This window comes from Protopterus annectens, chromosome 13.part0 (genome assembly GCF_019279795.1).
Source record: "Protopterus annectens isolate FY-2018-M chromosome 13.part0, PAN1.0, whole genome shotgun sequence".
In the NCBI taxonomy this organism is placed as follows: domain Eukaryota; kingdom Metazoa; phylum Chordata; order Ceratodontiformes; family Protopteridae; genus Protopterus; species Protopterus annectens.
The window spans coordinates 886247793-886275468 of record NC_056747.1 but is presented as its reverse complement, the minus strand read 5'-3'; the positions used below and the strand labels follow the sequence as shown (position 1 = coordinate 886275468).

The window sequence follows — 27676 nt, the reverse complement described above, 5'->3', positions numbered from 1 at the left end:
TTTTTCTATTTTAGGCTGTGGCCTTTCTTTTTGGGCCTTCTGACATCTGGGGCAAGAAAAGACTGAGGATATGATGTCGGTCATGCGCTTTAATACCGGGACGCACTGACGTCAGATCTGAGCGCCCATGACCGACGCCAGCCTAATACTTTGGTATTCGGGCCGACCGAGGACAGCGGACTACCCACAGGTTATGACTGCAGCAATGTGGATCTTCGAACATCTACATTTATGGTAGGTACAAAACTGTACTTTTTCCTTGGACAGGAATGCTTTTCTACCCTTTTCACTAATATTCAGGGTACTTCTGAGGATTCAGAAGAAATCTCCCAACATCATTGTGATGACTCCCTTCTGGCCTAGGCAGCCATGGTTCCCCCTTCTTTTGAAAATGGCCAGGTGGGGAATTGCCACAAGCTTCCTCACAGACTGGATCTTCCCATACAAGAACATGGATGTTTGATAAATCCCGGCGTCAGTCAACTTCATTTGACTGCCTGGATGGTCTTAATTCCTTTTAGGCACCTCTTTACTGAGTTCATGCAGCAGGTACTAATGGAGGCAAGAAAGCCTGCTACTAGAAAATTGCATATTAGCAGATGGAAAAGGTTTACTAGTTGGTGCCAACAGCATAACCAGCACCCACTCAGGGCTAGTTGTTTTCTGGTATTAAAATATTTGTGTGAGTTACTGTCCTATGGCCTTTTTTATTTCTCTGTGGAGGTTAATTTATCTACCATTTCATAATTTTTACCCATGGATAGTCTTTCAGTACAGTTTCATGTCAGAATGTTTTTGAAAGGTGTTTTGTGTAAGAGACCTCAATGAAAATTGGTGGCCCCTCCTTGGGGTCTGATTTTGTGTTGTAGTTGACACTTACTCCATAGTAATGAGCTAAATGGGTTCACTTTATACTGTTAACATGAAAAGCAGTTTTAATGATTGATCTGACCTCTGCAAGAAGGGTATCTGAGTTGCAAGCTCTTATGGTGAGTGATCCTTATCTCATTTTTTTCACAGGGAACAGGTTTCTTTAAGAACTATCCTTATTTTATGCCTAATTTGGTATCCAAGTTTACTTTAAACCAAACTATCCAACTCCCCATTTTCTTCCCTGAACCTAAAAATGAGGGAGAAAGGCTACTCCATCCCTTAAATGTCTATAGACAAATCTGGTGCTATATTCACTGAACTAAATCTTTCAGATCAGTTGTTCATTGCTTGTGAAGGTAGGAAGGGGCAACCTTTGTCAAAACAGAATGGTTTTCAAATGGTTGCCCAAGGCTATTGCCTTTTGGTATATTCACTTTATTAAAACTATTCCAGGCAGTGTCAAGGCTCATTGTGCCAGGACCCTGGCTTCATCTGTGGCTTTGGAAAGGGTTGATTCTAGAAGCTGATACTTAGTCCTATGTATATATTTTTACAAAGGACTTAAAGCACGATTCTTTCTCTAGATCTAGATCTGGCGTTGCTAGTACCATTTTTAAAGCGGCTATAGAACACTTCTGCCTCCCAAAATGTAGTTAACTAGGGTACTCTACCCATACAGCTAAGGCTACTGCAGCAGTAATCAGTATGATAAACATAGTACAGTTGTGTAAACTTACAGCAGTAGTAGATGTTTGAACAATCGCTGTTGCAGTAGCTGCTGCGCCCCTCTTGTTTTTTTGGTATGCTTTTAATGACAGGGTGTGGACATTTATTTTTTGGTCTTCCTACCATTGTCCTTTCAGGACTTGGAATCCCTTTGTCTTTTGGGCTTCATAGCCAAACTTGTTTTAGTCAGTTCAGCTCAAGCTGCCAGACACTTTGGATATGTAAAAGGTGCCCTGAAGCTTTGGAAGCAGCAGTTGTATCCTTGGCAGGATTTAACCCATATAAGTAAGGCAGCAGTGCTCATTCAAACATCTACTGTTACGGTAAGTTACTTTCCTTCTTTGGTGTATAAAAAAAAAAATTCCTTCACCAAGATACAGCTATTACTTTGGTGAATAATATGCTGGGTAGCCCTTTTGGACTTTGGCTATAACGGTTCAAGGCTGATGAAGTCAGTCTGTTGTGAGGTGTGCAAAACTTGTTTTTATGGTGTATATTTTTTAATTTATGTTTAAACTAGGATTTAATTTTTGCACTTTGAATATTTTAAAGGTGAAGATCATTTTTTATCGGAAGCTGATACTGCTCTGGTTGAAATGACAAGAGGCTGTTCTCTGCTTGCGCAGGTAAGTAGCAGTTATTTGTAGTAGTATGAAGTAACATTCCACATAAGTAAAATGTGATCTTATATTATGAGGTCCTCTGTAGTAGGTCCAAAAGTTGGGTATTTTCTTTGCAGTGTTACACTGTAAGTCTTGAGATCTCCTCTGATAATCTTTTTCTGGGATTTTATGCATCCCTTGCTGTTTGCATGTTTTAACTCTCTCTCTACAGTTGTGTCTTTTGGCTTTTCCCAGTTAAGGGTCGCCACAGCGGAACTCCGGTCCGCTAATGATTGGCAGTTGATTTTTACATGCCGAGTTGCCAGCCCTGACACACAACCTTCAATGAAGGTACGCCCATTCACACATGTCTCCATGCAGAAGACGCTCTAGCTGAGAATCAAACCGGACAGCGTCTTACTGTGAAGCGACAACACTATCGCAGCACCACCACCGCGGACTAGTGCATCATGAAAAACTCTCAAAGCATACATCTTCCTAGTGTATGTGCCACTAACCAGATCAGGAATTGGAACCATGACAGTTAACATTTTTGCTTGGAACGGAATTATTTCAGCAACTGTCATCACTTCTCATAGTTTAACCCCCAACTTGCTGTCATTGACCAAAGAATCTTCAAACCTTCAATATCACTAAATGCCTGTCATTTATGGGGGGGTGGGGGGTGTTCTGGCTGTAGGGACTGTCTTGAAAGGTAGAAGTTGAGAGACCCTGAAACACCTGGGTCTAAGATCAGACCACCTTCATTAAAGTCCACCTCTTCCACAGAGGTCTACTTCTTTGTTGGTTATTTTCAGTCATATATTTTATTATTACTTCTTGGGCAGACATAATAGTGAAAGGGGCATCCACATATAGAATAGCATTACCTGAATATCAAAACTGCAAAACCCTCTCCAAGCACTGATTCTCACATGCGTCAGAAGCATGGAGAAAGTTTTGCAATTTCTATGCAAATACCTTCTAAATGCGTTATCAGTTTCACTGTTTTTGTCAATTGAAAGTTTAACTGGTTCTTAGCCAGCATGGTGATAGAACGTTCGACTTTCTGTGGGTTCCACTTCTTTTAGGTATTTCAAGAGAATGTGTCCTTGTTGCACATCTGCCTTGGTTTACATAGTCATTGTTGTCAGTCATTATTCTTAATTTGAGTAGTTTGAATTTCTCTGTCAAGACTAGAGGATTTTGGGTGTATCTCTGTCCTTCAGGGCTCTTTGACCTCAAATTCCATCTTTCCATCTTCTTCTGCCCCTTTGAGATAGTGTTTTGAGACAGTGCTTGGGATTCTGCGCAAGTGTTAAACCAACTGTACAAGGGCACTTATTAGGAAATAGTAGGTAAGGGTATTCATAGCAGTTAAACTTTTCAGAGGGCTGTCTGTTTTGTTCCATTCCTCCCGCCACACATATGAGATGTAGTCTACTGTAGTCCATACAGTAAGACCTCCTGTTTAGGCATCTTGCTTGTAATTCTGTTTGCTTGTATGAATTTTTTTCTTTTAAGTTGGAGGAAAGGTAAACATCTAGACATAATCTGGGAGTATGCATCCTTTTAGCCTTGGTAATTGAATCACTGTCAGTTTTATGGAGTTGGAGAACCCTTTGAGCAAGTTGCCTAGTATGAAATAAAAGCTCTTATGTCATGTTTGAAAACTGGTACTTTTTCTCTTAGTGGATCTGACCATTAATGGAACATCACAATAAGATCATTATTTTGCATTTCTTCCACTTTCATTTCACTCTGCATACCTTTCGTTCTTTGCCAGAAATTTGTGCAATAGTTTATAGTTTTATTTCAGTAGTGCCTCACAGAGGGATGAAGCTCTGACTATGACCCAGGTGACCAGAGTTTATTTAATGACTTTGGTACTTGGTGGAACAGGCAGGGGAGAATGGATGTGTTCATCCTGGGGAAATGTGCATTTGGGTGGACTTATTAATCCCTGGTGTAGGCTGGGGGTGAGCATGGGACATTGTCTTCTTTGGGGATGGGGCATGTTATTGATTTAGTAGCAACTGAGATAGGACGATATTCCAGCCAACATCCCCACTGCATGTCCTTCACTGAGATGTAAACTGGTGCATGCATATAGGTGGGAGTTTAGATAGATATACAAAAATACTTATTGGCAGAAGTATGACACTGCCCCAGTGTTTATTTGCCTCATCACTGTCCTAAAAATGGGCTGGACAGTCTGGGGAGGTTGGTTGACCCAGTATACAAGGAGAGACGCTTGGGAGCAGCTGGTTAGGTATGGGAAACTCTGACATGTTTTTCTAATGCTTTTCCAACTAGTGTTGGTATAGGCTTTTTACTGTAAAGTGAAAAATTGTCAATGTCTCAGCCTCAGACTTTAGTTCCTCAGTTCCACACTTTCATTCTAACTTTTCTGAGGTTCATAACTGCAGTCTTCAAAATTTTAACAGGCTCCAACCAGAGTCTTTGCCATAATTTTTGTCAAACAAAATACAGGGTGATGCAATGGTGAACATTGCAGTATGATGCTTTTAATAACCTTATAATTATGATGTAGTAGTGTGATTACCTGATGGTCTGGTTCGACACTACCCATACATTTCAGTATAGTGTTGAAAGTCATCATGTACACAGTGTGTTCAGTCATCGTAAACTGATTAATGCTGAATCTAGCAGGGTCATTAGCATAAATCTTAAATTGAAATCTTCTGATGTCAAAGCTGGAATATTTCTACTGTTCATTGCTTTCCATGCATCTCAAAATATTAGGTTTCTTCAAACCCTAGTTAATAGGATGTATAGATTCATTTGTCTTTGAGCCACGTCATCTTCCTTATCAAGAATATGCATACTGTCTCCAGAAGATGACTGCACACTGAACAAGTGGTTGATTAGAGCTGTTCATGTGAAAATTGCAACTGTGAAAACAAACCAGTTATTTGTTTGGGGAACACTTGTTTACTGGTTATTAATTGCACTGCCTAGAAGACAGCAAATAAGTTCGGAAAAAATAGAAGGAAATTATCTAGAAAATGAGAAGAAAAAGCTCTGTCTGAGAATTTTGCAGTTCAGTTTTGATGCAGAAGATGGCTTCCAATAATTTGGAGGAAAACTAAATCAAATGTTTTAAAACAAATGAAACACTGAAGGAGTATATCAACCCATGCTAAGCCTGCAAACGGGCATATTTAATCAGTGTTCTACCATGGTAAAACAAAAAATAAATAACCTCAAATAGCTACCTATTCAGATGAATTGATAAAGCTGCAGAAATCAGAGGTTGAATGATAAATAGGTTGGCTGGACATGAGGCTTCTCAAAAAGAGCAGTTTCACAAAAAAAAAAAAAAAAAAAAAAAAAAAAGAGCATGGAGAAAAACCTGAGAATTTCTGCTGTACCAGATAAATTGGAAGGAACAGACTGCAGTAATTTTATGAACATACAAATAAGCAGCTAGATTGATTTTTTTGGGTCTATATCAGAACATTGAAGTTTTAAAACTTCGAATATTCTAATATCGACCCGTTTTAATCGAACGCTAAAAATAGCGAAGCTGCAGAACACCACATTCTTTCTTAGGGAAAGAATTTGGTTGGCCGGTTCTGTGGCTTCGCTATTTTCAGCGCTGTGGTGGAGATTTACGGGTCGGGTTCAGTAAGTGTGTGATTGTGTGGTTGTTAGGATTAGGGCACAGGTTAGGGGAGTTAGGGTTAGAGCGTGGGTTAGATGAGTTAGGGTTAGGGCGCTGGTTAGCTGAATTAGGTTTGAGGGCAGGTTAAGTGAGTTAGGGTAGGGTGTGGGTTAGGTGAGTGTGCGATAGTGACGGACCTTAGGGTTTGGGTTAAGGTAGGTGGATAGATAGTAGTGTATGTATAGTTTAGTGTAGGGTTAGTTGTAGGATTATAAGTGTATATGTGTGTATTGATGTTTTTTAGGTGTGCTTGTGTTGTGTTGTGTGTATGTGTTTCGTAATAGCGAATTGTTTCCTTGGGGAAAAAATTTGCTGTTCTGAATGTGCGATATTATGTGGTTTAGATCATTTAGGTTTGATGAAATAGCGTTTGCTATTTTCATCTTTCGATAACTTGATATAAACGCTGATTTTTCACCCCGACCTCGTATGCAAAATGGGAAAAGGGGTTGAGGATGGATGGATTGATTGGTTTATGAACTTGAGTGGGAACGTCATGTGTACACTGCAAATCTTGCCATGAGAAAGCAGCCAGGACTTATATTAAAGATGGAATCATAATAGCAGAGTGTTGCTTCTGACAAAATTGTGGAAGAAGTTAAAAGTTTTAAAATTGGAGACAGCAGGGTGTTTGTGGTAAATGACGACTGTTCACTGTGCACCAGGCAGAAGAAAACCATGTTTAGTTCAACAATCAGAGTGTCACAAGGAAGGAGTGAGATTCAAGCTGCTGTATATAGGTCTCTCAAGAGTAGTTGATCCTGGACGATCATAAACATTTTGAATGAACTGGCTAAGTAAGAGGGAAAGTTTTTAACCAACAAAGAGTGCTCCACCAAGCAAAAGGAGACTCTGCTTCTCATTCTTCTGACAGTAACAAAGCCCATACAGTGAATTTTCCAGTAAAGCCTTTTTCACTCTTCAGAAGAAAATGCCTGAATGACAGAAAAACATACAGGAGCAGACTGTAAGATTGAGGAGTATCTTAGATTTGAACCAGATGCTGGTGTTGGGAGATGGATAGGATCAAGACTAAAACCAGCAACATTTTGAAATTAGTAAGTGGGTGACTGTGAAGCATCAGTTACTATTCAGTATAGGAACAGGTATGTGAAACATGGCTTGTAAAAAGTGGTTGAAGAAAGACTAGAATTGTGTTGACTGTGTTAAACTGGTGGGTAGACTGTACACGGTATACCCCTATTTTGCCATTAACATTTAAAAGGACAATGAATGAACTGAAGAAGTAACTGTAAGTAAAATCCGCCTTTGTGCTTAGTAATATTTTTATAAAAATGCATCATGTAAATTTCAGGTTATATTGTAAAACTGTCTTGTATAGTGTCAAGTTAGTGATATTTTAAATGTGAGGTGAGGGTATCTTATTAGTGACTGCTGTGTATGTTGAATATTGTAAAGCAGGGAAGTATTTTATTAGTTGTAAGGTATCTAGGCTTTGTTATAACAACTATGAAAGGCTAGCCAGAAGCAAATTAAATTGTGCTGCTGGGCTGCTGGGGTTGGGGATGTAGATGTATTAATTATAGCATATGTACGACTAAAATAATTTTGCCTGTTTTTATATCTGTTCCTATCTAGAGTAATTTTATTTGTTTATGCTATAGACAAGGGTGTTTACAAGCAGACTTGAAAAATAGGATAAAATGACGAAAGACATGAAAAATGCTAATCTGTTCTTGCATTTGTGAAATCATTATCTATTGATTTTCTATTAGCAAAGGCTTTCAGTGGAGACATGTAGGCAGTTAATCATGAGAGGGCTGTGCAGTGTGTTCTGAGTGAAGTTTACAAAGATATCATGCATCTGCAAAGTCAATTAGTGCTTTTACTTGGAGAAGAGAAATCTGAACACTTTTTGCTGAGTGGTACCTTGTAATTAATATGTAAAAGTATATTGGTAAGTAGTTAGTAAAAAAAATAAGTAAATGTTTTAAACTCTGAAAAGTAAGTGATATAGGTTGTTGCCTCCCTAGCAGCATTTCCCATAACTGTTCACAGTTTATTTAAAGATGGCCATTTCACATTTTTGGGGGTCTATAAGTGAATGCTTCCTGAAAGCATACAAGTTGTTTTTCACATTGGGGAAAGAGATGCGCCATTTGCTATTTAAGTGGGAAAGCAGGCTCTAATGTGCACTTTTGCATGGGTAAGCTTAATTTTACACTGACGGGTGCACCCACGGGCATTATCCAGTTGGGGTCAATTCCTTTTATCTGGTGGGTTAAGCATTTTTTAATGTACACAATTTTGTGATTATTCTGTATTAAGGTGAATTGGAGATTCTGAATATCTAAGTTTTTGTGTGTGTAGTTTCATTGACGCCGAAAGTCTTAAAATGTGATATAGGTTTAAACTAAGATGGGAAGAAGCAACTACATAAGAGATCAGCCTGCCAGACATTGTCTGCGTGCAAGCTAAAAGTTTGAGATATACATTCAAAAACACTGTCCTGTATAACAGGTGAGAGTAACCGCTTTCTGTCCTAATGGCTACTCTGACCATAGTTTCACAGAGTGTAAATTATCTTAACAGGTATAGAAAAAAATAAGTATTTAATTATATTAAAAGGTATAGAGTGCAAATAGCAATGTCGCAGCAGACATTGATAGAAATGATCATATGAATTTGCTAGAAGTTTTCAGGGAAGGCATAGAGGAAAAATGTAACTGTAGACTTGTGGCAGTAAGGAGTTATTGGCTGGGGCTGAATTTAAGCATGGGGATTAAACTGGTGTGTATTTTTATATCCCGCCTAAAACTGCTATTATGGAACTTGAGAATTTTGGGAGAAATCCACTTTCAACAGGGAAGATTTTTTGTAGGTAGGGATTGGATCCTGGTTTTGCAGAAGTGAGGATATAAGGGAAAAATAACAAAATAAGGTATATTTCTGAAATTAATACTTGAGAATGTTTGGTATGGAAGATGTGAATTCATTATTAGGACCACTGAAAAATTAGCATATTCCTCAAGGTGCAAGAGCTCTGCTAGACTGGGTAGAAGTTGCATCTTCCAGGAGCATATATATTTAATTGAAAGCTTTGACACACGTCCAATAACTATTTCAGATCTTGCAATTATAAAAACTAAGAAAGCTGCATGATAAAGTAAAAATGAGATAGTGGCGCTTTCCCACTCACCTGTTAGAGATTAATGTAAGGAATGGCTGGTGGAAATGATTAGAGAGTTATTTGGAAAGAGAGTACATTTCTTCAAAAGGAATAGTGTGTGAAAATATAAATGGGAATTTAAAAACATGGTAAGAATAGAGAGAGATGGGAAACAGTAATAAATTATTTAGAGGGGCTGACAAAGATGCAAGCTTTACAGAGTAAGGTGAATCACAGAACAGAGAGAAGCAACTGCAGAGTGCTAAAGGGAAAATATGGCGGTATTTTGATAATATGCATGCATTTAGAAAGGTTACTGTTAAGCGACTGTCTTTTTGCAAGTAGAGTACAAAAACTGAGACAACTTCTTCAGCAGCAGAAAGTCAGGGTTGTTGCAAATCTGGGGGTGAAGGTCAAGGCTTTAACAACAAAAAATAGCTAGAGATCCTATAGATATTACAGCTATTTCAGAAATTGTATGCAACTCCATGTAAAGGAGTGTGGAAACCAGGAAAAGGCATAGATGAAGGTATTTATGGAAGCTTTAAGTATGCCAATATTAGAATATGAGGCTCCATGATTAATAGCTACAATAGGAATAGAGGAGATATAAACTATTATGTATAGCCAATCCACAGGAATGACATCTGTTCCTGTAGACTTCCCTGTCAAAGTTTGGAGAGAAGACAATGATTTAATATCCGGAAGATTTTGTTTAATAGTATTAAAAAAAAAGTGGGAAGCATACTACCAGCTCTTTGGAAGAAAATGTTGGTAGCTGTATTGCAGAAGGAGGGTAATGACCATTGAGACCCAGCTTCATTAAGACCCATTTCAGTGTTAAACCATGATTATAAAGTGCCAAAAGTGATATATATGGCTCACTGGGATTTTGTGGAGGGGGGCAACATTAATAGAACAATTATGATTAAAAGGGAAGTAGAGTGTAAGAAAGCACACTACTGTTGGTGGTGGGTCTTGAGACAGAAGAAGCATTTGATAGTCAGTTGAGATTTTGTCAGGGCAATATCAGCATTTGCGTTCCCTGATGAAATGTGATTAATTAGAAAGATTTACAAAGGCTTGGAATCAAGAATTAAGGTGGGAGGGTTCTTCCCAACAATTAGCATTTGAGCAGAGGAACCAAGCATTCACACATTATTTGCTTTATATTTAGAGCTATTAATAAAGAAAATAAAGGACTACCAAATTCAAGGATATAACTGGTATGGTAATCAAGAAAGGTTAGCTTTAGTCGCATATACCAATTTGTACTTGATAAATCCAGAGAAGGATAATTCTGTGTTGTACAAAAATTTGAGACTGTTTCAAGTATGAATTTAAAGCAATGTCTGTAGCAGTAAAGTATGTACCCACATGTAAATTGATTCAGTAATACCCATATTTAAGTGACTTGATAAGATGAAGTACTTAGGTGTACGGATTAAAACAGATTATATTAGGGCAGCTAAAGGTATGTAGGGAAGAGATTTAAAATATAATTCAAAAACTGAGAAGCTGTAAACTCCACATTGTAGATGGTAAGATACAAGCAATGAAAATGGTTCTAGGCTCTGTAGTTTTGTTTACAGTCCAGTTGCATTTTTATCAACTAGAGGAGAAGTTGTGCATCATAGCAAAGATTTGAAGGAATTTATTTGTGAGTGGAAGGAGGTGTTAAGTTAGGTTAAGATGTCTCTGCATTAAACAAAGTGAAGGGATCTTTTAGCGCTATGCAGTTAAGGCTCATATACATAACAAGAATGGAAGGTTAGAAGTCAAAGTGGAAAGAGATGATGAAACGGGGGGGGGGGTGATTTGAGAAGTAAGGAGATAGTAGGATTTTTAATGATGGTTGTCAAGACAGTAACAACCACACATAAAAAAATATATCTAATGTCTTTTCCATCTGAGTTCAACGTGTGGGGTAATCTGATCAGACTTTCATAAGAGACTGCCCATATCCAAAAGACTTCAGCCACCGAGGTCCACCTCCTCTACCCATAATACCTTGCCCTACTAGGATTACCACAGATCTTAACTGCCTTCCAGAACAGTAGCTTGGTCTTGAGCTCCATTGGAGCGTATCCTTTTGTAGTGCCTGTTAGTTAAATCTTTTTTCCCCTTTTTCTTTACCCTTGTTTTTCTTAGTAGTTGGTAGTGTTTTTAGTTTGCTTTAATGTTAGTTGATGGCTAGATCATTTAGTTTTTGTAGGCTAGGTATAGGTAGTGTGTTTCATTCATGGGCTTTTTATGCATTGTTTGTGCTAGGTTTTGTAAATACTGTGTTTTATACTTGGTAAGAGCATTTGGGTTTGTAGTTTTTATAGTGTATATTTATTGTGGTATGGATAAAGGCTCCCAGAAGTGTGTGGTGTGCGGCCAAAAGCTGTCTTCCCAAGACATACAGGACTATTGTGTTTATTGTCTTGGGGCTTCTCACCTTGACACAGTATGCTGTTTGTGATAGTTTGGCAGGTTGGTCCTCAAGTGTCTGTTGCTGGACAGCGTTTCTTCCTCCTGTTTCACTTCAACTTGTAGGGTGATTTAAAGGAGATCTGGGTCAAAAGGACAGATGTAAGGACTCCAAACCTTCATCATGGGACCAGAAACTGTTGACTTGCCTTTTCATCCTGTCAGCCAGATTCAAAGTTCCTAGGATCTTCGGCTCCTCTGGTGGACTTGCCACCATCATTTATTCTGACAACTCAGACCTGATCTCTCACAGCCCTGACTGAGGAATTCTCCTTCCTTGATGCTCACTGTCTAGAGTGTCCTTTCCTGTTGAAAGTCGCTCCTTTGGGCAGGACATTTTTGCTATTCTCCCCTTCTACTCTACAAGAGTTTTCTCTGAAGTAGTCTCCTTCTCCACCCTGGATCCAATCCTATGTGATTCGGGCCCAGACGTTGGAGCAGTTATCCAGCAGGCGAGTCTCCAAGCTTTCAGGGGTGGCTACACTAATTTTGATCGGTTGAGAGTTTGACGCACACTGACTTGGAGCAGCTGATGCAGTCCTTTCTATAAGTCCATATACTGTTACGACTAATCCCCTTGGCTACAGGTCCTTAACCTCAGGCTTCAGCTCCAACAAGCCTGATTCCACTCTTGGGCCCTACAGCTCCAAGGTTGTCGGAGCTTGTTTCATCACCACTCCTAGGGTCAGATCCAGTGGCTTGGCCAATACTGGCTCCTTCCCTCTGCCTTGGTTTCCTTGACTCTGGCAATGTTGGAGCTGAGCAGAGCCCTGGGTCAACATTTTGAGATGGGGGCTTCTGGATCAGGCTTGACACATTGGGTTTCAGAGACGTCCCTCCTTGTCAGTGCCTCTGCCCTTAATAGTTCAACTCCGATCAGTGCTTTGGAGCAGGTGGGAGCAGCTCTAGAGTCTGGCATATCTTTAGGATCTTTGGATCCTAGGTATGTGGGTTCCTGAGTGCCATCTACAGCCTCATCATTTGCTGTAGAGAGGATGCTTTCCTATCAGAGGCAGGATGGTCTGTGCCAACCGGTAACCCTCCCTCATTGTCTGTGCTTGTGGACATGCATCAGTCTGCTCTAGGACAACCCACTCCTGGTGGTCTCCAAACTGCTCTGCACTCTGGGTCCCTTGCTTCTTCCAGGGGTATAAACATCCTTAACCTTGTGCTTACAAACATGGGTGAGTGATGTTAATGTCCTCGCTTGTCAGATATGACCATAAGGCAGAAGCACTTGAAATAAAAATTGAATCCTGGAGTGCAGTGAAACCAAAAACCTTTAGGAACTATTACAAATCTAACCTCTCAAAGTAACACGTTGGATAAATGCCAAACACCCCCTAATCCCAGTAAGCACCATGACTTGTGCTGAGCTGCTTACAGAATCCCTGTACAGCCATATTGATAGCTGTATAATGCAAGCTGTACCCACTTGTATTGAGTAAGACAAACTCAAAAGACAAGCCACTCTGGTGGAATCACAACATCAGTTAGTTATGCAACAAAAGAAAAATCATCTTGGCCAAGCATAGGAGGAGCAATGCCAAACGTACTGAAAACCCAGTGACCAATCTAAACTGGCAGCTAACAGGTTTAGTTAATACTTAAAAGTCTAAATTTGAAGAAAGAATAGCTACTCAGGCAAAGGACAACCACAGTGCTTTCTACAGCTTTGTTCGCAACCTCAGGAGAAATACGCAACAATGCACAGAACGTATTTTAAATGGCTTCACCCACACTGACCTGGAGGCCATTGCCAACGTTTTGGCTGACAGGTTCAGCTCACCCCCAGTTGATCCAGGGGTAACACCGCATACCACAATTTCCCCAACCATTACTAGGGAACAAGTTTTTACTGCACTTTCCAAGGCCATAAACACTGTATAAAAGGCCCATGCTAACATCCCAGGATGCTTATTAAATAGTATGAAACATGACTTCACTGCTCTGCTTGAAACACTTTTCAGCTAGAGCCTACAGTCAGGTTTTGTGCACAAGGAATGGAAGATGGCTGCAATCATTCCACTGCACAAAGGAGGGTAACTACAGGATCATAAGTCTGATCAACATATGCAAGTTCATGGAAAAAATCATCATGGACATGAGGATGTAGGCATCTTGCAAATGCTGGACCCATCACAGTTCAGCTTGTTCAAGGAAGATCATAACTATTTAATCTGGAGGACTTTTTTGGAGAGGGTCACCAAAGCATTGGATAAAGGCAAGAATTTGCAGACAACTTACCTTGACTTGGCCAAGGCTTTTGATACAGAACCCCACTTAGACATTATAGACAAGCTAAATAAATTAGGTAGAAACCCTTTTATCACCCACTAGATAGGTAACTGTCTCACTGATAGGACCCAGGAGGTCAGAATGGGTGAGGCCACCTCCACCAAGAGGTCATTCACTAGTGGAATCCTCCAGGTCTTGGTACTGGGCCCACTCTTTTTCGGCATCTGTTTCTTTGAAGTGGAAGCAAATGCTGGAAGTTTATGGGTGACTGTTTTCAGATGATTGCAAGCTGGGGGAGGGGGGATGTCAACTCTTTTATAGATACTAGCATTCTTCAAGAAGGCCTGTCTCTGACTAACAATTGGGGCTAAAGCCTTGATCTTAAACTCAGTGCTAAGAAATTCATAATTGTATACTTTGGGTAGTCAACCATGGCTGCGGCTTTTGGACTGGCGGCAAAGAGGCTCACAGTATGGAGTGTACGTATGTCACCTTTATGACCTATGCCTGCGCAAGGAGAATTTGCAGTCTAGAGAGTAGCTTTACCTTCAACCACCATGTGGCCACAGTGATGAGGAAATACTTTTATGTTGTGCAACTTTTAAGTAAGGGCATAATATCTAAGTCCAAAAAGGTCATTATCCCACTGTACTCTGCCCTTATCAGACCAGCCAGAGTACAGTGCTACCTTTGGTATATACCTGACCAGAAATGTGGAGCAACTAGAGTAACCTCTGAGGTTCCTTACAAAAAAAAATACAAGGCTTGATAAACCTGCCTTATGCAGAGCACCTTAAAGCCCTCTCCCTCTATTCAAGTATCCTATGGATTGCTGAGGGGTGATCTATGCCTGGCTTATAAGGCACCTGCAAATCCCACACTTATGAATTTCCTGTATATTTGTAAGTCAGAGTACCAGAAATACAAGGTCTAAGGACCTACATTTTGTCAGTGACTTGCACAGAACATGCTGGAGAGACAGATGTGTCCCAGATCCTGCCTCTCCTATGGAACAGGCTTCCCATCCATGTGAAGCTGAGTTTGTCTGTTACCAGTTTAAGTGCACCCTAGACCAATGGATGGGGAATAGGAAATTTACCCTGGGCCAGGCGGCTGTATCCCTTATGGAGAGAGAGGTAGCTTATAAATGCCTGGCCTGCAATGTCCTGTTTGGATACAGGGCGTCTTTATTCTTTCCGGAAAACTTGGCTAGGCTTAGAAAGGCCCCAGATCATTAGTCTAGTAACAGTCTACGAAAATTCATGCATGGTTCCTCTCAAATTTTCTATGGTATGATCCCGGTTATTCTTATTAGGGGTAATATATAATTATCGACCATGGGATGTGTAAGGTCAGTCTATAACCAGATGGGATAGGTTATTTCAAGCACAAAATGTGAAATTGACAAGGCTTAAAATGGTCTTCAAGAGCAGCTAGTCTAGTATTTACCTATGAACATATTAGAGAGGACGGACAGCTGCAAAGCATGTTGGTAAAAAAAAAGTCTGACAAATGGTACATTGGGTATGGTCACTGAAAGCACCTAGGCAGAATAAACACTTCTCATAACCATCTTTATGGGGAATCTGGCTCCCACACTGAAATTTTCCCTTCCTGGATGACATTGAAACATAAGAATACAAACAAAGGAAGAAAAAGGAGCCCCAGTGGGCCATTTATCTGTAAATGGCTTCTTAGAAGCTAGCTCAGTGAAGGGCATTCAGACCAATGTTCAACTGCGGCTTTTGGACTGGCGGCAAAGAGGCTCACAATATGGAGTGTACGTATGTCACCTTTATGACCTATGCCTGCACAAGGAGAATTTGCCTGATGTATGACGTTAAAATGATGTAAAGGCTTTGGTATTTTGGGCTGTCTTTGGCAGGAGATCCTACATGTTATGAATACTGCAATAGTGATATGGAAGGACATGTAGTGATAGCTAGAGGATTTCTATAAGACAGCAAAGAACTGGCTTGACAAAGAAGGGTAGATAGACTGGGAAGTAGAAGTTAAGCAGATGTTCATCGTGTTACACTGCTGCAGTCATTACACATGGGTTATCCTGCCGTCAGGCGGTCCCTCAATCAGCCAGTGTTCCAAAGTCTTGGTCCGGCGTCAGTTGCTGTCGCTTCTTCCCTGATGTCAGTGCGCCAGGGGTATATAAGATGCAGCCGACGCCATTTTCTTCAGTCTTTCTTGCCGCGCGGTGCCCGAAGCAAAAGCAGTTCGCAAGTGCCGGTCGGCTGACTCCTGAGATTTTCATTCTGAATCCAGAACTGAAGTCTTCTACAAAGCTAAGTACCCCGTTGGGGAAACTTTTTCTTGCCTCAGACCAATGTCAGTAAAAGTTAACTGTATTTCTTGTGGGAAGCAAATACCTCACAAGGATTTCCATTCTTATTGTATCCCATTCCTAGGCCCAGACCACGACGTCACAGGTTGTCGGTTTTGTGCTAGGTTTAACAAGCGCACTATTAAACGTCGGTTTGATTTTGCCCAACATTATTTTGGCAGAAAATTCAATTACACCATGCCGTCGGAACAACCGATGACCAGGATACACAAAAAGTGCAAAGACAAGGACAGGCATCCGAGGCCCAAAACTGACGACGAAGCCTCTACTAGGCCAGTCGTCGGTTCTCCGGTTTTCAGCGAGGCGCCTTCGCAGCCCCTGACGACCGCTTCTTTGGAACCATAGGCCACCACCGACACCCACGTGGAGATGGCTGGGCCTTCGGATACACCAGATTTACGGCCTACCGAGACGAATCCTTCAGAGGGATCCGGAGTAGCTGAACAACCCGCAGCTTCAGAGGGTGTTTTCAGACCTACTCAGTTAACCATTAAATCTTCTGCTAAGTCTAAAACCCCTTTAAAAACAATGAAACAACTTCAACATTCACCAGGACAGGCCTCCATGCCTAAGAAACAGATGCTCAAAATGGCCGAAGACTTAATTACTCTGATCAGGGGGGTCCCACCCTCCTCCTGATAAAAGGCCTAGACAGGATGCAGACTATGACTCATCCGTCCAGGTGTCCATCTCCTCAGATTCATCCTCAGACCAAGGATACTCTTTACCCCCTTATGAGGATTCTGATGCTGAGGAATCAATTCCTTCAGCATCTCCACCAGAGGACTACTCCTTTGGAGAAACCTTACATACCTTGAGGGAGCATTTCCACTGGGTGGGCCAGGATTATTCAGAATCCAAGAAAAGGCTCAGAGATTTCCTTTTATTACCTCAACACAGACCCCTTGCTATTCCGCCAGTGTTCGATATTGTGGATGATGTGTATTCTGAATCCAGTTTAAATCCTGATTCTTTACCTCCTGCTCCAGTTAAACCAGACAGATACTACGGAGTCCCTGACTCTCACAAATTTCTTTATAAAAGCCCTGTTGCTGACCCTGAAACTATTTCCCAGGGTCCCAAAGGGGTAAAGGCCTCTACAGCAAAAAATCCAGTTCCCTCTGACAGAGATTCCAGAGCATTAGACAGATGGGGGAAGAAAGTATATACATCTGCAACTTCAGCAATGAGGGCCTTAAATTCCCAGTTTCACATGCTTAAATATCAGCAATATTTGATGTCTCAGTTGAAACAAAAAAAGGTTTGAAATTCAGATCTTCCTAACTATAAGGAAATGCAGGATTTATTGCATGCAGCTGAACAAGTGGGAAAACATACTTTGCAATGTGGTTTTGATTCATTAGAGGCCTCCTGTAGAGCAGCAGTTACAGGGACTGGCATTAGAAGACATGCTTGGTTAAAAGAGCAGACTTTACCAGATCATGTTAAAGCAAAATTATTGGATGCACCTTTGCAGCAGGATGTTTTATTTGGAGTTAAGGCAGAAGAGGTATTAAAGAAAATGGAGGATAAGGCAAAATCTATGCAAACGGTGAATGATTTCTTACAGGTTCAGCCTCCTCGATTTAGCAGAAATTGGCCAACAAAGAATTGGTCCTTTCCAGTTTCAGACAGACCTCAAAGGGGCAGATACAGACGTCCAAGAGGCAGAGGTCAACCACAAGGTTCTTACAGGCCTCGACAATGGGGTGCTTCAACCCAGAAAGAAGGGGAAGACAGGCCTCAACCTTATAAAAAACAGACCCAATGACTTCCCACTACAGCTGCCAAGCACTTCTGTCTTGGCAGCCCCCTTGGGGGGGAAAACTGGCACTTTTCTGTCACAATTGACATATGATCACCAAAGACAAATGGGTTCTCAATATTGTATCTCAAGGTTACAGGTTCCACTTTCACACTCTGCCAAGGTTAAAAGGAATGCCAAATCTGCCACCAAATCAATGGGCAGAGGCTCAGACAAATTACAGCACTCATGGACATGAGAGCTATTCAAAAGGTACCAACACAGGAGCAAGGACAAGGATTTTGCTCAAGACTCTTTCTGGTTCCCAGAAAGGACAAAGCCTGGAAGCCCATTCTGGATCTTTCTTTTCTAATTACTTACCTGGATGTTCCAAAATTCAAAATTTTGACACTAGAGCAGCTTCTTCTCATGCTGGGCAAGAAAGCTTGGCTCCTAACTTTGGACCTCAAGGAGGCATACCTGCATGTCCCTATCAGACAAAATTGCAGAAGATACCTCAGATTCTTAGCTGGTTCAATGCATTACCAATTCTCTGCACTGCCCTTTGGCTTATCTACTGCACCCAGGGTCTTTACAAAATGCCTGGCACCAGTAATTGCATTTTGCAGACAAAAAGGAATTCAAATTTACCCATACTTGGACGACTGCCTTATTCAAGCAGAGAGCAAAGACATTCTTCCAAAGCATCTGGCATATGTAAAAAGATTGCTAATTTGCCTAGGGTACACAGTAAACGAAAAGAAGTTAAAACTAATGCCCTCATAAGAGATAATATTCCTGGGTGCCAGCTTAAATACAATGGCCCAGATGGCTTATCTCACGCCAGACAAGCAAGGACAACTGACTCAATATTTCCAATTGATGGCAACAACTCCCTGCAAGAAAAATTCTGCAGGCCTTGGGGTACATGGCATCTTGCATACTACTAATTCCATATGCCAGACTGCATATGAGGAAACTACAATGGTACCTAAAGAGTGTATGGTCTCAACACTGTCACAGTTTGGAAACAGTAATACCACTTATTCCTTGCCTTCAACAGGAGTTTCGATGGTGGGCTCAAGCCAGTCACCTCAACAAGGGACAGCCTTTCACTCAACCCACAGCCAGGCAAACACTGACAAAAGATGCTTCGGATTACGCCTGGGGAGCACACATGGCAGGAAAATGTATTCAGGGCAAGTGGCCCGCAGAACAAAAGCATCTTCACATCAATCAAAAAGAGATGCTAGCTGTACAAAATGCCGTTATAGCTTTCAAGGACCTTCTGCATCCAGGACAACTACTACTAAAGACAGACAATACCACAGTTATGTGGTACATAAGCAAGGAGGCACTCATTCATATCCCCTCTGCAGACAAGCCATGACCTTATGGAACACAGCTCTAACCTATCAAGTTCATCTGCAAGCACAATTCCTGCCAGGAGAGAAAAACACACTGGCAGATGACTTAAGCAGAAACATCATGGATCCGCACGAGTGGAAATTACATCCACAAATATTCAGAATGATAACACAAAAATGGTGGAGCCCGGACATAGATCTGTTTGCATCCCCAATGAATTGCCAGCTACAGAAATTCTGCACAAGGACTTACCACCCACAAGCATGGAAAGTGGATGCCCTCTCATTCAGCTGGAAAAACCTGCAAGTATATGCTTTCCCACCACTACCTCTCCTTTCAAAGGTACTCCTAAAAGCCAGACAAGAAAAGCCAAAGATGATCCTGATTGCCCCAGACTGGCCACACCAGCACTGGTACCCAATCTTAAAGAACTTAGCACAAGGTCCACCATGGATTTTGCCTCAAATCCCACATCTTCTGACTCAGCAAAACAATCAGATACTTCACAGCCAGCTCAAGACTTTAAACCTGGCTGCATGGCAGATTCCTTAGTCAAGCAAGCAATGCCTCTCTCCAAAGCTGTTGTGGATGTCATTCTGGAGGCCAGAAGGCCTAGCACCAGGAAAGCCTATTCGGATAAATGGAAGAGATTCTGTGCCTGGAACCAAGCTCACAGCCTTGACCCTCTTGTCCCAAATATTCCTCAGATACTACAATACTTAACTGAGATGCTGGACAAAGGCCTCTTTTTTTTCATCCATTAAGATCCACGCCTCTGCCATCTCTGCTCATTACAACACAGACCCACCAATTTTTTTCTAATCCTTTGCTAAAATAGTACCTCAGAGGGGCTAAAATATAAGACCGCCCCGTAGAGCACCAACTCCAACTTGGGACCTCAACTTCGTCTTGGAAAAATTAACTTTACCTCCTTTTGAACCAGCTAACTCAGCAGACTTAAAATATGTCTCTTGGACAATTGCTCTGCTCGTGGCAATAACCTCAGCACGAAGAGTTTCAGAATTACAGGCACTAATGGCAGTGGAACCTTTCATCATTTTCCACCAGAACAAGTTGCCTTTAAGAACAAACCCTACTTTTATGCCAAAGGTGGTATCAAGTGTGGCTCTAAACCAAACTATTCATTTGCCAACTTTTTATGCAAATCCACAAAATAAAGGAGAGAGACTTCTGCATTCCTTGGACATTCACAGGCGCAGTTACGCTTCTACTTGGACAAAACGAAAGCTTTCAGGAAAACTGAGCAATTGTTTGTAGCATATGCTGCAGGAGCACAGGGAAAAGCCATTTCAGAATGGACAGGGCACTGTATATGTTTCTGCTATACACACCATGGGAAAGCTGTACCTAACAGCATTAGGTTTCATTCCACCAGGGCAACAGCCACTTCAACTGCCTACCTCAGAGGAGTACCTACCAAGGACATTTTGGAAGCAGCAACTTGGAGTTTTGTACATACCTTCACCAAGCATTAACATCCGCCTCTTTACTCTAAATCCAGAGCTGGCTTTGCCACTGCAGTGCTGCAGGGCCTTATAGCCACCCCTGATGCCCTATACAACCAGCCACCCTACCTCAGCTTTGGGATTCTACCCACGTGTAATGACTGCAGCAGTGTAACACGATGAACATAGTACAGTTTTGTATTTACCATAAATGTAGATGTTAGAGTGTATACACTGCCGCAGTCTAGGTTACTCTCCCTCTTTCCCCTCTTCCTTGCTGGTACTTACCTAGGCCTTCTACCCTTAGCTACCTATGGTGAGTATTTGCTGGTAACTAAGTTTTTGATTGGGAGGGTGGCCTAATGGTTAAGGTGTTTGCCTTACAAACACAAGGTGCAGGGTTTGAGTCTCACAAGGGATAATTGGCTAGGCTTAAAATGGCTCACGAGGGCAGTTAGCTTAGTACTAACCTATGAACCTATTAGCAATTTACATGGCCTACCTTTTTGGGGGCACCTGACATCTGGGGCAAGAAAAACTGAAGAAAATGGCATCCGCTGCATCTTTATATACCCCTGGCGCACTGACGTCAGGGAAGAAGCGACAGCAACCGACGCCGGACCAAGACTTTGGAACTCTGGCCGACTGAGGGACCACCTGACGGCAGGATAACCCATGTGTAATGACTGCAGCAGTGTATACACTCGAACATCTACATTTATGGTAGGTACAAAACTGTACTTTTGAGAGACTGTGTCTAAGTGACAGCCTATGAAATCTGGTGTCTGAATGTAGTGAAGACTGGACTTATGATAGTTGATAGTGATCCTCAAAGAATAACACAGCTGGAGTAAGATGCACCTGGCGCTGACTAGCAATGTTTTTAGAGGTAGTTAGAAGCCATTCATCTGGGTAGGGGAAGACCTTGAACCCCTGCAACCTGAGCCAGGTTGCTATGACTGCCATGATCTTGAATACATGTGGGTGCTGGTTGGATCAAGGAGCAGTGCTCTGAACTGATAATTCTTGGCTCCCAGCTGGAAAAGCAGAAACCTCCTAGAATGCTTAGCTATTTTTGTATGATGGCAGGTGTTCTTGAGGTTGATGAGAGGCAGAATGGACTGCACCATGACCATATGGAACTTGGTCTGTTTTTTTACAAAGCAATTTAACTTGCTTAAATCCAAAATTGGCCCGAGGTCCTTGCTCTTCTTTGTCACCAGAAAGAAACTTGAATAGACCCTGGATCTCAGTTGGTCTGGTGAGGACCTCTTGGATGACTATATTTACTAACAACTGGATTTCGATGGCTGCATCCCTTCTCTGATGGGGTAGCATGTCTGGCAGATGTATGGAATTTACTTTTGGTGTATCTAAAACTGGCATCTTGTAACTCCTGTATCTGATGTTATCCTAGTCACCATTCATCACTTATGGGTCTAGGATCTGACATCAGATCTGAGCCGGCATTACTTAGACAACAGCTTAGCTCAAGCCCCTCCCCTCCCCTCCCACAATGCTCCGCTGTTCTCTAACCCCTCAGATCTTGTTTGTTGCTGTTGGAGTCAGACGCTGATTGCTCAGCTCCTCTGGGATACCAGTTAAAAAAGTAGTATTATCCTTTTGGTTTTCTTCTTCTTTTTCATTTTCTCAGCCTATTGTTTTGCGTGTCAGTTAGCCATTCGTTGTTCTACCCCTCCCATTTGTTTGGCATTTGGCACCCTTTTCAGTGTTAGTCTATGAAGAATTTTTTTTCTTGGAATTTAAATGTTCTTTGGATTTCCGTAGTTTTAGGTTACTGTGTGTTTTGGGACGGATTTTTCGGTTCAGGACTATGGGAGGTTTCTTGACTCCCCTCTTGATCGTTCCTTCTGACTTTTTTTTTTAGGTTCATAGGTTGGTACTAAGCTATTGGCCTTGGGGCCTATACAAGCCTAGCCATAACAATTCCTTGAATATTTCTTCCCACAATATGTATAGGTTCATAGGTTGGTACTAGGCTATTGCCTAGCCATTCAACCTCCAAGTGGCCGGTGCTAAGGCATAAGAGGCACTCACCATGTTTTTGTTGATTGAAGATGTCAAAGAAGCCTTCAGGGTTTAAGAGGTGCTCCTCGGAAGATGCCCATCTCCGACTCACATGAGGAGTGCCTCTACTGCCTTGGCACCGGGCACCTGGAGGTTGAATGCGGCATTTGTGGCGCATTCAACCCCAGGGCTTTGGTATAGCACTGAAGTAAACTGCTTCTGAAAGGAATGGTTTGGGGTGGTTCCTTGGTCAAGGAGCCTTTGTTCAAGCTGCGCCCCTTTGACCACAAGAGAATGGTAACCTCTTCCGGGGAGGTTCCAGGTGAATAGTCTAGGCTGTCAGAACCCACATCCCTGGATCCGATTCTAGCCTTGATGATGTCAGGTCCGAAGTCCTCCAGAGAGTCTATGCCTGTATCCAAGGCCCCCAGTCCGAGGTCTTCAGATCCGAGGGTCTTTGAGATGACTCCCGGGTCCAAGGCCTCTGGATTGAGGCCTTTGGATGCGAGTCTGAGCAGGCCTGTCATGGATCCGATCCTACCCTGTCCTCTGTTCCTTCTGTTTTCTCTGATCCAATACTGTCAGATCCGAGACCAGTGTCAGATCATATTGTTATTGAGGACCTTCCCACAGATCCTCTAAGAGGGGAGCATTTGTTTACCTCTCCTCAAATGAGTCATTCCCCGGACTGTCGGTGAAGACCCTCACGATCCCGGCACGGATCTCCAGCTAGGTCCTCTATTTCCTGCCAGTCTTCCAGGAGCATCCTTCCTTCTGTTATAGACAATGGATGATGCAGTCCTTCTTTAAAGTTCAAATAGAATTGAGGCTTCTAGCTTCTTCAGCCCATCAGACTAGAGAGCCTTCTCCTGCTCCCCAGTTATTTTCTCCTCGTCCAGCCTGGCAGGGTTTGGACTTAAGGGAGCCGGTGCGCTGCACGGAGGTGATGGGGGCTTCGGGGACAACCTTTGTCTCTACCCTACCAGAGTCTATGGATAGTTCTGCTCTCCCTCCCTTGGGGCAAGCGGGGGCACTGGTCCAGGTTGTCGCCCCAGAGTCCATGGGGGCCGGTTCAGGTCCAGGCCTCTCCAACTGCTGTCTGCCACTCGGTGCTTCGGCTCTTGATAGCTCCGGTCCGTCCTTATCCGGAGGGTTGAAGGTCTTGGCAGAGTCTGTTCCTTCCTCCCTTGTGGACTCTCTCTGCTACTGTAGTAGCTTCCCCTGCTTGTCAGGCTTCATCCCAGCCTTAGAGTTTGAGCAGACCCCTCTCATCCTGCTCCTGATTAGCCCATTCGATCAAGCCTCCAGAAGGGAGTTACCCCTATCAAGGTCTCCACCTCTTCCAAGTTTTCCCCAGAGCCTCCCTTGGAGGAAGTGCCTCGGAAGCGGACATGTAAGAGGAGACATCTTGACTCCCCAGTGGAGTCTTTCGTGGAGGACACTGATATCGATGAAGGGGACGGGTACCCAAGCTTGCCACCCGATGATGTCTCCTTTGGAGACATCCTGGAGATCTTAAGGTTAAGGGCGGTTGGTCTGTCCAGCCCCTGTCCTGGGAGGAATCTGTGTTTTTAGATACTTTTGGAAATGGCCCATCTAACTCTTGGGTGTCCTCCCATGCTGCCATATTGATCAGTCTCCTTGCCAGTAGGGCATGGAAGGAACTTGACACACTGGAGCTGGTGCCGATGAGAGCGGACAAGTTTTAGAGTCCCCCTTCCGACAAGCCCTTTTGGTCGAAGGCAGTTCTGGTTGATGTGATTGTGGTAGCTGCTGCCACCAAGAAAGAGCTGGTGGAACAGAGTTCATCTGTCCATCCTCCCATTCTCAAGTAGAGAGTGATTGACAGATGTGGAAAGCGGGTGCTTGCATCAACTTCATTCAGCCTGCGTGTCTTAAATTACCTGACACATTTTACCTGTCTTAAGAAGGATTTAATCAAGGAGCTTACCACCTCCTTGTCTGAGTCCTTGCCGATAGAGGGCTTTAAGACTGTTTCTCCCAAGCTTGCCACTCTTACATCTATAGCCAATTCGTCCATGAGGTTGATGTCCAATGCTGCAGAGGGTACCTCACAGGCAGCGGGCACAGGTATCGCAATTAGGGTTCATGCCTGGCTTTGCTTATGTGGGTTTGTGGAGGCCTTTAAGGCATCATTCACTAATGCTCCCTTCAATGGTTCAACGCTCTTTGGACCAACCATAAAGGAAACTTTAACTCGCAGTGAGCAAGCTGGGAAGACACTGTCGGCCTTAGGATCAAGTTCTCTACCCCCCCAGAGGCCTTTTTCCAAGATCCATTGGGGGAGTGAAAAGATTTGGTTCCATAAGTTGCAGTCTTCCTTTCAGGAAGCTCAAGAAGAATCCCCTTCCAGGGGCGGGGGTCAATGGTTGCCACTGCTCTAGGGGTAGAGGAGGCCAACAAAACCAGGGCTTCAGAGAACCCTTCTCAGAGAAGCCCTTCCAGCGCTCTTGAAGCACTTGCCCGACTGTCCCTCCCTGGGGACAGTTTATCTTTGCACCCTTTGGCCTGGGCAAAGATCACAACTGATCAGTGGGTGCCAAGAATCATATCCAGGGGCTACTGTATTCCCTTTTCTGACCCCCCCCCACCAAGAATCAGAACTCACCCTGACAATGCCACCCAATCAGAGAGAGTTAGCCCATCTCTAGGTGGCCAACTTCTTTCTAAAAAAAAAAAGCCATCCAACAGATCCCCACAGGACAGAGAGGATCTGGAACTTATTCCTGCTTCTTTTTGGTGCCCAAGAAAACAGGGGACCTGTGTTCAATTCTGGACCTCAGTCAGTTAACTCTCTCAGTCAAGAAGTTGAAGTTTCAGATGGTCACTGTACATTAGATTGTGCTCCTTCTGCACAAGAATGACTGGATGTGCTGTGTGGCTGTCCAGGACATGTACTATCATATCAAAATAGATAAAAGGTGGTCCAGGAGATTTCTCCGCTTTCCCATAGGTGCCGATCACTTTCAGTTCAGAGCCATGCCGTTTGGACTCACCACAGCCCCCCCCCCCCCCCGAGTGTTCATCAAGTGTATGGAAGTGGTAGCAGCTCATCCCAGGCTGCAAGGGTTCCAGGTGTTTCCCTAACTCGATGATTGGCTCGTCACTGCTCCCACAAAGCATCAGCTGGTGGAGAACACAGAGTTTCTTCTTTGTTTTTTTTGACCAGCTCAGAATCACAGTGAATCTTACCAAGTCTTCGTTGACCACTTCTCAACATCTTGAGTTCATTGATACTCAGTTGCACACAGTCCCCGAAATTGCAGCCCTTCCTCTCCAACACGTTTCTTATCTGGTCTCACATCCAGTCTCTTCTGGAGCAAACACATCCTTAAGTAACACTCATTCTGAGATCCGTAGGATCCATGGCAGTGTCCATTTATCTGGTTACACTAGCCAGGTACTACATTAGAGTTCTGCAGTGGACTCTGGCAGTTCAATGGTCTGCTCTTTCTTATCCTCTGTCAGTTCCTCTACGGCTCACTCCAATATGCGGACGACATCTATCATGGTGGATGCACTCTTCAGACCTCTTGGCGGGCAGGTCTTTTTCTCTCCCCACTCCGACAGCCACTGTGACCACGGACGCTTCCCTCTTAGAGTGGGGGGGGGCACTTCCTGGGGAAGACTGTCCAAGGGAGGTGGTCCCATTCAGAGACCAAACTGTACATCAGTGTTCTGGAAATGAGAGCAGTCCTCTTTATGTTGCAAGCCTTTCATGACTGCCTTCCTCTAGGGAAAATAGCAGTGCACATAGACAACATAGCGGTTGTGTGTTACATAAACAAGGGGGCACACATTCTTATCTGCTTTGTTGCAAGACCATGAGGGTTTGGGAGTGGGCGATTTCTTGGGGTGCTTTCTCTTGGCAACACATATTCCCAGAGCATACTCTGTACTGGCAGACAAGCTGAGCAGAGCTATTCTGACCCCGCACGAGTGGTCCCTGAATCCGCTAGTAGCGAAGCAGGTCTTCTGTTGGTTGAATCAACTGAACTGCAATCGGTTTGCTTCCCCTGTAAATCACAAACGCAGCAGCTACTTCTCCTTGATTGCCCCAGAGGGGGGAGTCTCCCGGGACGGTCTGACTCACAATTGGCCTCTGGGTCTCCTTTATGCTTTCCCTCCATTACCACTAATTCTGAGAGTTCTTCAGAAAGCAAGACACCTCAGGAAGACACCTAAGGATGCAGTTAATCCTCATTGCCCCCTTCTGGGCTTGACAGGTGTGGTTCCCTCTTCTGTGGTCTCATCTGAAGCACCCCCCTTGGGTGCTCGATCCTATTCTGGATCTGATTTCTCACCTGTCACTCCTTCCACTTCCATTTCTGCAGACCCTCCATCTGACAGCTTGGTTTGTCCAATTCCAGCAATTCTTGCTAAGTCTAGGCTTCTATCTCCTGTGAAGGACATTATTCTTACTTCTCAGAAATCTTCTACCAAGAGAATTTACAGAAGTAAGTGGAAGAGATTCCCTATGTGGGCTAAAGGTCGGAATCTGGGTCCATTGTTCAGCCCCTGTTTCAGACAATTCTTTTCCTGGCTTCCCTTTTTTAGGAGGGCACAAGTTTCTCTGTGATTAAAGTCCAAATGACCGCTATTTCTAATTTTCACCTTAATGAAAAACCTACTTTCTCTTCTCACCTCTGCAAGACTTTTTTGAAAGCTGTCTTTTTATTGTGTTCTCCATTTAAGGATCCTTCTTCACAGCAGGATCTTGATTTGGTGCTGCAATCTCTAACTCAGGGCCCTTTTGAGCCTGCCGCATCTTGTGATCTCAGATTTCTTTCTTGGAAGACTGCCTTTTTGGTGGCAATAACCAGCTAAAAGAGCATCAGGATTGGAGGTTCTTGCCATCAGACCTCCTTATTTGATATTCCATAAAGACTGGCCTTGAGACCCAATTCTTCCTTTATACCAAAAGTGGCCACTGAAGCAAACCTCAATCAGTCTACCCAACT

At 43.0% G+C, this 27676-nt stretch overlaps 1 protein-coding gene across 2 annotated transcripts in view; it reads left to right on the top strand.

The window, feature by feature from the left end:
* LOC122787746 overlaps positions 1–27676 on the top strand; it is a 963913-nt gene that overhangs the window by 612996 nt on the left and 323241 nt on the right. For both annotated transcript variants that reach the window (XM_044054634.1, XM_044054635.1), the window contains one exon: positions 2152–2225. In XM_044054634.1, the coding sequence (XP_043910569.1) occupies positions 2152–2225 (74 nt within the window). The remainder of the gene's footprint in view (positions 1–2151; positions 2226–27676) is intronic.